This window comes from Cydia pomonella, chromosome 14, assembly GCF_033807575.1.
Source record: "Cydia pomonella isolate Wapato2018A chromosome 14, ilCydPomo1, whole genome shotgun sequence".
Taxonomy (NCBI): Eukaryota; Metazoa; Arthropoda; class Insecta; order Lepidoptera; family Tortricidae; genus Cydia; species Cydia pomonella.
Genome location: NC_084716.1, coordinates 15,593,870 through 15,604,904, shown reverse-complemented (window position 1 = coordinate 15,604,904; position 11,035 = coordinate 15,593,870). Strand labels below are relative to the sequence as shown.

Here is an 11,035-nt window from a genome sequence, read left to right as displayed (position 1 = left end):
CCCAATATCTTAATCTGACGCGCTCGAGTATTTCAGACTATCGATTTTTTTTTTACTAATCTGATCGTCTATCCTAGGCGCGCGTCACTACATATAGAGCTAAATACTTTACAAGGTTGTTCTATTAGGTCTAAGGTATCTCTCATATCTTAAACTGCCACGCTCGAGTATTACCGAAAATTCCCCTATTCGCCGCCCTAACTAAAAAGGGCGCTCTTTACTTTAGGATTGACTATGAATATAAACAATCTGTCACAAATACAGCCAATGTATTAAAAATAATCCCAAACCCTTATATGTGACATTATCTATGAAAAGGGACCTTATTGCCGGTGGCACTTACGCCATTATCAACGATGCTCCCATATTATAAACAACGCCGCGCTACGCAATGTGGCGTAAGAGCCATCGACAAAGTCCGTCCGTTAAGTCCGCCATTTGTACCTTCATGTATTGTGCAATAAAGATTAAATAAATAAATAATGTCACATATACAATCCCTATGAACATTTAAATAGCGCGATGTAGAAATCGCCGCTCCCGGTACACCGCCATCTCGCGTGATATTTGGTAAACATATTTTATATGACTCTACGGAAGTACGAACGCGAACAACAATATACAATTTCACTTAAAACTACGCGTGGTAAATTCTTAAAAAAATAAATAAATTGACAAATTATATTGATTTATTAATTAAATTGATAAAAAAGATATTTAGTTAGAGTTAGGCCAAGATAAGTCTGCAACGATTTTGATAGCACACGCAGTGCACGTGTTATTTCTACGTCATGATTTCATAGAAGTTTGACGTCTAAACTAACATCTGCGCGCACTATCAAAATTGTTGCAACCTTGTCTTAGTCTGACTCTATTTGCATATCGCTCTTGGGCGATAGAGAATAATAAAGTAGTTCATAATAAGCATAGAGGTATAATAATATAGATACAAAATGGGGGAGGTGGGAGATGACCGAACGAGATGCTCTTACAGAACTTCAATAGGAGTTCTTCTTTTTTCAATAGGAGTAGCAGAGAAAGCGCTTTTATTATTTGTCCTTGTTGTAGTCTCAACTTTCTTTCTGCCTACTTCTAAAGCCTGACCAGTAATATATGATCACGCGCCATATTGCGGAATTTCATTGGAACTAAATTTTTCATACTAAACTGAACTGTCACCCTATGTATAAGAATAAAAGCGCCCTCTTGACAATGATCATATATGTATTTCTGGTCGGACTTTAAAGAGTTCTAAGTGACGTAGACGTTTTTTGTTGCTCACCGTTTTTATGGTGGGAACGAACGAACGAACCCGACCAAATCACGTAGGTTGTTTTTGGTATGTTGTCAGTAATGTTAAAACGTGTTTTTAATTTTGAAGTGAAAACTTCTTTAGCGGCGCTGTGAACTTTTTGTGATGGGTTTTTTTTTTAAACTCGCGACAGGTTACGTGACCGACAGATTCGTCAGATTGAAAATTCGTAAGACGGACACGTGACCTAATCGAAAAACTCTATGATGGTTCTAGTAATGATGATGGTGTGAGAGTCGTTGAAATTTATGGATGGAAGTTGATTTTCTGAGAGATAAACTTTTTAATGTTGAATAATTGTAATCGTTCTGAAATGTTACATTTTTAATGTAATATAAATTGTCATGTTTTTGTACGATGGCGTAATAAATGAACATTGTATTTTACCACATAAATGACAGTACTTTAAAGCAATTCGTGTATAATTATTCCCTAACCATTCCAAAATATAAAAAAGTCACAACGTTAATATTCAAGTTTTCACTTCTGCCGGCACTCCCGCAGTGCAACCCGTTGTTTTTTGTCGCATTGTGTATATTCTGTCTCTCACGGACTCACGGGCGCATGCGTATGGCTCATCTATATAATACTAGCTCTATGATAATAAGGTTTACAACCTGTCAACAACATGACAGTGCAGTTGACAAAATATGTTTTCGTAACAGTCATGCAATTTTATTGTTATTACAAAAGATTTTTTTATAAAACGAAAGCATTCGTGGAAAATACCTAAATGGTGTTTCTTCTGAAAAGGACTAAATGTTGTTTGTATTATTTCCAGGTAAGAATGTAGTCAATCTTGTATTAACTGTTCGTAGATCACGTAGACTCGATTTTTGTTACACTATTTTTGTAAATTAATTATGCAAGTACCTACTTTTATTTATTCACATCGTCACATTATATATTTTAAAACAAAATCCGGAATCAATGTCACAGAATAAATTAGTACAGTGGTCTCCAAACCCCGGCCCGCGGACACACAATGCGACAGCCCTCGTTTCGGCCCGCGGGAGGTTGCCAAACGGATCCGAGGCTCCAGGGGTTGCTGTTCCTAACAGCAGAAGCCTCGGGCCGGGCGCTAAAACTGATGGTGGTCCGCGCGAAAGTTTCTGAGGTGCAATATGGCCCTCAGGTAAAAAAGTTAGGAGGCCCCTGCCTTCGTAGGTAGTCGACAATATAACGTAAATTGCGTGCAAGTTTTTGCATGTCTAAGCCTCGCTATACCTATATAAATATACTCTCCCGGCCGGTTTCGACCACGGCGACTGTTTCAGCTCCGTTGTTGTATACGTTCGTGTGCTCCCATGTGGCTCGCGTAGCCGATTTCATTTGCGAAGACCCGCGCACACGACGGGCAATAAAGCACGTGTCTGATAAAAACTTCAGTAGTTATAAAGGGATCTTTCTCATTTATTCTCGACTGCACGAAAGCAAACAGAAGGGATAGTTAAAAAAGACGTTTAATGTTCTGTCATAAATAAATATAAATACGCAAAGCGCTAAAGAATCAGATGTCATTTATAACAAAAAAAAAATTAGTTAGCTAAACATTTTTACAATGAGTAAAACATGTTTGAGACGTTTTCCGATGTCTCATCTTCTGCTCCGTAGCTCCGTGTCCCGCGATAGTCAATACAAAGAGATTGTAAGTAGATTTGTGGCTGCCGCCCGCGGCCTCATCCAATTACAAAATGGCGGCCTAAACACAGATACGAACAAGGCTTCTGACCAAAGTTGTTGACAGAGATGGTATAAATACACCAAAAAATATTAGGTACTTTGTCTACTTTCATATCATACCCTCTAAGAAGCGTTCAAAAACGGCAAATTACGGCCGGCATAAAGATTGCCCGCTTTTTACAACAATTTTTTTCTGTGAAAATGGCATATTTAATAGCGTAATAACGTCGATATCATATAACGTCGCAAGATAATCGAACATCTCAGGAAAACAAAGGAATTCGATAAGACCTCATTTCTAGTCGAGATGACGTTTTATTGGGTGTGTGATCAAATGTTGCAATGGCGGTCGTAACATGCGGTTCATGAACACATTGTAGACAGCTTATAATGTGTGTGTAAGTAAAAGCAGTAAATATTTGTAAAATAAAGTAGGTGGTTTTTAAATAAGTTGTAAGACGTACTTCACCGAACTAAAAATACTTTTTTAACATCTATATACTTACATCTTGAAAACATAGTAAGTTTGTAAAAAAATACCCTCAATTTTATACCAAACATTCAGATATACCCTCAAAACTAAAACTACATTATAAAATTCCTAAATCAGTGACGATAAAAATATTAAATAAAATCAGTAACGAAATAAATGACACGAAGTCGGACAATGAATTCTTTAAAAAACTAATAGATTAACTAACGACCAATAATTGCAATGAATGAAGTATATAATAAATAATATAATAATAATAATTCAACCTATATACGTCCCACTGCTGGGCACAGGCCTTCTCTCATGCGCGAGAGGGCTCGGGCTATAGTCCCCACGCTAGCCCAATGCGGATTGGGGACTTCACATACACCTTTGAATTTCTTTCGCAGATGTATGCAGGTTTCCTCACGATGTTTTCCTTCACCGAAAAGCTGGTGGTAAATATCAAATGATATTTCGTACATAAGTTCCGAAAAACTCATTGGTACGAGCCAGGATTTGAACCCGCGACCTCCGGATTGAAAGTCGAACGTCATATCCACTCGGCCACCACCGCTTCAAAATAATAAATAAATATCTTATACAAAAAACTAGATCTCCTCTTGAATAAACTATTTACACACACATTACTACTACTACTTTTGTTACTATTTATTAGTTTCATGTTGTATACAATTATATGTGAAGGATAAGAGGGCGAGAATAGCTTTGCGATCCTTCCGGTACTTTTTCTATGAAGTTTCATTTCGGGAGAAATCGTTTTCCACAAATTTTTTTTACTGTCGATCGCTTCAGCATAATACTAGAATATATTATGCTGAAGCGATAGTTTATAGGTTTCGCTTAAAAATAAAAATAAAATATATATATACACGGTGCTCACGAGGAACCCGAAAGATTTTAACCACGTACTTCTGAGGCCAAAAGAAGAAAAAAATGTTATATGAGTTTCAGTAAATTTCGCCACAAAAAAAAATTATTTTTTTTTCAAATTTTGAACGTATTTGTACATAAAAAGTTAATGTTATGGTAAAACTGGCACTGAAAATAATTTTTTACGATTTTATTTTTGTAAAAACTAGTTCTTGCAAAGGTTACTTGTCACTTTTTGACATCTATCAATAAGGATATTTAGACTACGCCCCATAATGGCATCATCGCAATCAAAAGGCGTTTTGCACTAAGTTACGATAAGAAGATGTTTTTTTTTACATTGGTATTAACTCTGAAACTAGGCGAAATCCAGAAAAAAATATATGACATTTTAGTCTCTAAATGTAATCAGTAATACACTGTCAAAATCTTTCGGTTTCCTCATGTAACACTGTGTATATGTCACGATTTTCTTTACATATAAATCTAGTTTTTCATTGTGTCAATAACATACTAAAAAATCTTGGAGAATGGAAAATATTTAGAAGTGGAAAAACGTTTTCTCTTTTTGTTTCGACGATCACGTAATTATAAATCCCTCTTAAGATACAATGTGATATTGATAATAAAGATTATGAGTATATGTCACAATTGAGGTCTACTTATACAAACTACAAGAAGCAAGTCCATTGCTACCAGGTAGACACTGTATAAGAAAGTATTATGAGGTATTCGGTGCACGCACGGCCACGTCTGTGTGGGTGCACGTACTGAACTTTTCTAATTAACTTGCCGAACTTTTTTCGTTAACGTCTTGGACGGAGTGGCTTTTGTTGTACTTTTCCGACTGTACTTTTATCCGCACTCGCCAGTAGATGCCTAACTATGCTTATATGTGACTTTCCATTAGAGAAGGGTCCTTATGTTTCATCTACAATAACGACGTTTCTATCAGAATGTCTGTTGAAATTTCAGATGGAAACGTCCTTATTGCACTTGAAATACACCCTTCTGTAATGGAAAGCCACATATAACATGCAACTTGCACCGGATTATTCCCATTGGTTAGTTAGTTACCATGTTATTTAATAAAGCATGATTAAGTATAAACTTTTGAGGGTAGGTACTTTCAATTAAAAATTTCGGTAAAAGTATTGTGATTTATGGAATGGCGTGTTAAATATCAGCATGAAAATAACAAATCCATTTAATATCAAATTATAATTGCTTATCGTAATATAAACGAAAAAAACGTACTGGGAAGGCACTTACGTTTCTGCACTAGAGCATTTGCTCTTTTTAATTGGTTAATAATATTGAAACCAATTGCAGTAGCTTTCATTAAATACGAGTACATAGAAAACATAGAAGACGAATTGAACATTCAACTTTTAAAGCATAAAGCGGTAGAAATTTAACAGACGTCGGTGAAATATCAAAAATATTTATTTATTTACAATGGTTGTTTCTCAAACTTAATACCTTCCTGTACCCCTAGTGTAAATATTTTCGACAGCGAAACGTGACGTACGCGTTTGCGTTAAGTGTCATTTTGTATGAGATTTTTGACTTTCCAAAACGTCCCGCTTGGCGCGCTGTTCAAAAACCCATACAAAATGAGACTTAACGCAAACGCGTACGTCACGTTTCGAAATCGAAATTATTTACACTAGGGGTACTGTTATCAATTATGTACGTATTTTAAAAATAATGATCCTTGGGCTAACGATATTCGAATAACTTACTGATATTTAAACAATTTGTCATCCATTATCTCAACTGGTTGCATTGGGAGCCCTAATAAATAAATGATTGTCAGGTTTCTCGTGAACATTTTCTATTTTATCATTCCAGGCCAAGACGTCGAACAGAGTGTTACTCTGTGCCCCTCAAACAATAATCTTGGATAAAAGGGTGATAAAATAATATATGTCAGAATAAACAGTAAAATTAAAATTATCTGTTTAATATTTCGAGACAAAACGACCGAATGAGTAATTGAGCATCCTAAGTTTAGCAAACGCAAAATTTCCTGTTGTGACGCATAATGTCGAAATACACTCTATTAAGTCCACCGCCAATTTGGCCTACCCGAGTTACAAGACTTGCAAAAATATTGTTTGTATTGCTACGTTATGCTATGCTATGTTTTGCTTTCTTTATATTCATAATATACATGAACTGGTGTCAACGTTTCAACACAGAACTCGATGAACAAACAATCCAAGAAACTTTGAATGATCCCGTTGTGGACCAATCTTTTGCAAACCAATATACCCCTAGGATTGAAAATACTACTCGTAAATTTGTCCAAAATAGCCTAAAGTACATATTGCTTTGGACACGAAAAAGTTCTTCTCCGTTCCCCTTTTTCGGAACAGGACAAATCGCATTTACTGGGAACAAGTGTCAGTTTACAAATTGTTATGTAACTGCTGACAGACGATATTTCAAGGGAGACCTTACAAAATTCGACGCCGTAGCTTTTAATGGGAGAGTCTTGAGAGACGTAAATGTATCACGGCTACCCCAGCAAAGATCGCCTCATCAGAAATACATATTCTTCAACCTAGAGTCTTCTACGTACCAACCGGTCTGCAACCCTTGGTGGGACAACTTTTTCAACTGGACATCCACTTACAAGCTGAACTCTGATATTATGTACTCGTATATTTATATAAGGGATATGGATGGCGTACACGTCGGACCTAGAATAGACATGGACTGGGTTAAAGATATGAAAGAAATTAACGATACATTAAAAGACGTATTAAAGAGTAAAACGAAAGCCGCAGCTTGGTTTGTATCTCACTGCTTCACTAAAAGTAAGAGAGAGAAATATGTGAAATCACTTCAAAAGGCGTTGGAGCCTTATGAGTTGACTGTAGACATATACGGACATTGTGGAACGTTGTTTTGCCCCAGGTATGCGGAAAAGTGGTGTTGGGCTATGGTATCCGATGATTATTACTTCTATCTTTCCTTTGAGAATGCCTTCGCGGAGGACTACGTGACAGAGAAGTTGCTGATCGCGTTGAATAATGACGCAGTGCCGATTGTGCTAGGTGGATCGAACTACACCAGGTAGTTATTCAATTATCACTTCAAGTCCAATAAAAACAGTCCTCGCAGCTTGTAGAAGAAATTAGCCAACTTATTGGCGGTCCAAATAATAAATTTAGTATCTTTATTTGGATAACCAACACGATAAAATACTCTTCATTGGAATCCTCACACATTAATCAATTTTAAGTAGTCTAAGTAAATTTAAACAGGGGACGGAAGTTTTGTTAGGCATGGTTTTTTAGAACTCATCTCATGCAGGACACAAATGTGATTTTCGCAATTGGCATGATGATAAATTTTGAAATCCCTTTTAATATTGTTGTTACACTTACCAATACGTTCCGAAAATCACAATATTTCACCTATAAGTTTTAACATAAATAATTGAAATCTATAAATTATATATGCATAAGACGCGAGTTGGCACAGTGGCTTCAAGCATTTATTGTTATCAAGGTAATCTAGGAACTAAAACATAGGCTAATAAATAGGCGAACTAAACATAAATAAATTACATGATAGGTAATATTATTTGGTAGCCACAACATTCATGAACCGAATTTACCGAACTGTGGTCTCTAATAAAATTTATATAGGTGTGTAGATATTATATTTGACAAGCAGTGTAATTAAATTTGTAAATAAGTATTAGTACCTGGGCGACCGAGCTTTGCTCGGTTCTAACTATTTATTGTAATATGGTGGTGTATAGGTGATAATCGTAAATACATTTTTTTACTAAATTAAACTTGTCTAAAACAATAAAAATTAAAAAAATATATATAAACTTGAACATATAAAAAAAACAAAAGTTAGTCACCGGGCGAGATTCGAACCCGTAACACTCGTTTCTAGCTATCCGCGTCTTAACCCGCTGGACCAGACGGTCAGTGGCCGGCAGCACAAAATTAGCGACCATATTCTGCGTCGAAAGAAAAACGCAAAAAAACTCGAAAACACGCGTTTTCCCAAACATAAGACTAATCTAGATCGATTGTATACCCCCAAAAACCCCCATATACCAAATTTCAGCGAAATCGTTGGAGCCGTTTCCGAGATCACAGAAATGTATATACATATATATATATACAAGAATTGCTCGTTTAAAGGTATAAGATAATTAAATGCCACAGTTCAATAAGCTCCGTTCGATACATAAATTTGTATAGATAATAACTTTTTTCTGCCTATTGTATGTTTTTGGAATCAAGCTCTTTTGGCCCTAATATAATATAGGAAAAAATATTTATAGCTTGATAATAACTATTTAGTTACCTTTTAATTGAAAGAATTTTAAAATATACAAATCATTATCTCTTAGGACAAAAGATACCTGTAATTTTTATTTTATATCTCACATAATATTTTTCCATTTGTGAAATGCTTATTTAAAAATCTCACCAAATACAAAAAAGAAAAAATACAAAAGAAATTCCCTCGTCGGGATTCGAACCCAGAACCATAAGCTACCTGAACTGGATTACTACCAAAACCGGCGGGTTGGTAGTAATCCAGGTTTAGCCTGGCGAGGCTACACCGGTTGTCAATTTTATTTCTGAGATACAAAGAGAGCGCCACTAGGATAAACGAAGTTTTGAAAGACTATTTTTTCTCCGAGTGAGTATTGTATTCTTAGATCCAGACTGTCCTATTTTAATATATAGGACAGTAGGAATTATAGGTTCGACTTTTTGATCCAATCTCCTTGGTATGGATTACGGTCAATGAGGTTGCCTGCCTATGCTGCTCAAAGAAATATGTCATAGAGTGATGACGTCACTGGTTGGATAACGCTGATTAGTGTTTCGGTCAATGTTGCCGATAGGGGAATTATGCAGTTTTTTTTTATATCAATAATCCTAATGTGTATACTAAAATTGGGCCATTTTTAGAATCATATTAACGTATGCCTAGTAACAGAACTTAATAACCAACTAGGTACATATATATGTTTCTTTAAAACCATTATTTCCATGGTTCTTTGTTACTGTCATCATGTCAGTAAGTTTTCGAGGACTCATTCGGGTCAACCAATTTTAAATCACTTTTGTATAGTGTCACCTTCTTTTCCAGGTTCCTCCCGCCTGGCTCCTACATCGACGCCCGTCACCACGAGCCAGAATCCCTGGCTCGCGTCATTGCAGACGTCATAGCCAACCCCAGCAAGTACCACGAATTCTTCCGATGGCGGAACCACTACAAGTACTCCGAGTCCGAACAAAAAGAGGACGTGTGCAACTTGTGCACGGCGCTGAATGATAAGAATATGGTGACGGTGGAGTCCACGTATCCCCACTTCAGGAGTTGGTGGAACCCGGACTGGGAAGAGAGATGTCAAGATGACAATTCGAGAACTTGATCTTAATTGACATAGACATCTTGGTTGAGCTCGATCGCAATACTAAAGCGTGTTTTTATAAGTCCTACCTGTATTCTGTTTGCAAAATATTGCCAACATCTTTTTTCGCAATTGGCGGCAATTGTCAATTTAATATATAAAGTATTAAAAAGTACAATGACGGAACCACGAGGGCTAATTTGGAGATAAGATAAACTAATTATACGTTATTTGATCAGATCAAGTCATCATAAATATATTGACAGATTTGTATAGATCTGAGATCAGAGATCTGACGGATTCTTACCTATTAATGAATAATGATGTAAATTTTGTCATTTTTATGACTTTAGTGTACAACGTGTCGATTAGGGTATTTCTAACCTATTAAACCTATGTGCAAAGTCTCATTCCAAAGCGCTGGTGGCCTAGCGGTAAGAGCGTGCGACTTGCAATCTGGAGGTCGCGGGTTCAAATCCCGGCTCGTACCAATGAGTTTTTCGGAACTTATGTACGAAATATCATTTGATATTTATCAGTCGCTTTTCGGTGAAGGAAAACATCGTGAGGAAACCGGATTAATCCCAATAAGGCCTAGTTTACCCTCTGGGTTGGAAGGTCAGATGGAAGTCGCTTTCGTATAAACGAGTGCCTACGCCAATACTCGAGATTAGTTTCCAAGCGGACCCCAGGCTCCCATGAGCTGTGGCAAAATGCCGGGACAACACGAGGAAGAAGAAGAAGAAGAAAGTCTCATTCCAAACGCCACAGTATTAACGGAGAAATTAATGATTTACGATTTAATACTTCGTAACATCCTGTATGTAGATACACGGTAATTACAGAGGATGTCATTGTCATTAGTGTCACTTTAATCTTATCGTCATTACGAACGGCTGATACAAGTATCTTTTTATTTATTGATTAGAGTAGAGACACGTTGTATATTAATTTATACTTAAATTAGAGTTCAATAGAAAAGACAATGTAAACAAACCAAATTATCTTCATTTCCTCTTAATCTCGCACTTTTAAGCTATTGCATAGCTTCTATCGCGGGCCTTGAGCGCGGGGACCGAATCTAGAAATTCCGTAACGAAAAAACCTCACGCTCCCCACTTCGTCTAACGTCGTTTCAGTTCGGCAGTCTTCGACATGGCGTTGTGTGCGTGCGATTAGACGTATTGTACGACTCTACGAAACTCGCACGAATCGAGACGAGCTGCTCCGAAATCGGACAAAAATACATAAGCAGCTGTTTATAGTAATC

The 11,035-nt window shown here is 36.6% G+C and overlaps 1 protein-coding gene across 1 annotated transcript; it reads left to right on the top strand.

Annotated features, from left to right (window-relative positions):
• The first annotated feature begins 732 nt into the window (after positions 1 to 732).
• Positions 733 to 10,792, top strand: LOC133525051 (alpha-(1,3)-fucosyltransferase C-like). Its single transcript, XM_061861273.1, has 3 exons — positions 733 to 2,093; positions 6,216 to 7,445; positions 9,501 to 10,792. The coding sequence occupies exons 2-3, from the start codon at positions 6,409 to 6,411 to the stop codon at positions 9,784 to 9,786; spliced, it is 1,323 nt and encodes a 440-aa protein (XP_061717257.1). The 5' UTR covers positions 733 to 2,093; positions 6,216 to 6,408; the 3' UTR covers positions 9,787 to 10,792.
• The last annotated feature ends 243 nt before the right edge of the window (positions 10,793 to 11,035 follow it).

Coding starts and splice junctions, on each gene's coding strand:
- LOC133525051 (XM_061861273.1), top strand. CDS start 6,409: ATGTCGAAATACACTCTATTAAGTCCACCGCCAATTTGGCCTACCCGA. Junction 7,446..9,500: donor GGTGGATCGAACTACACCAG/GTAGTTATTCAA, acceptor CTTCTTTTCCAG/GTTCCTCCCGCCTGGCTCCT.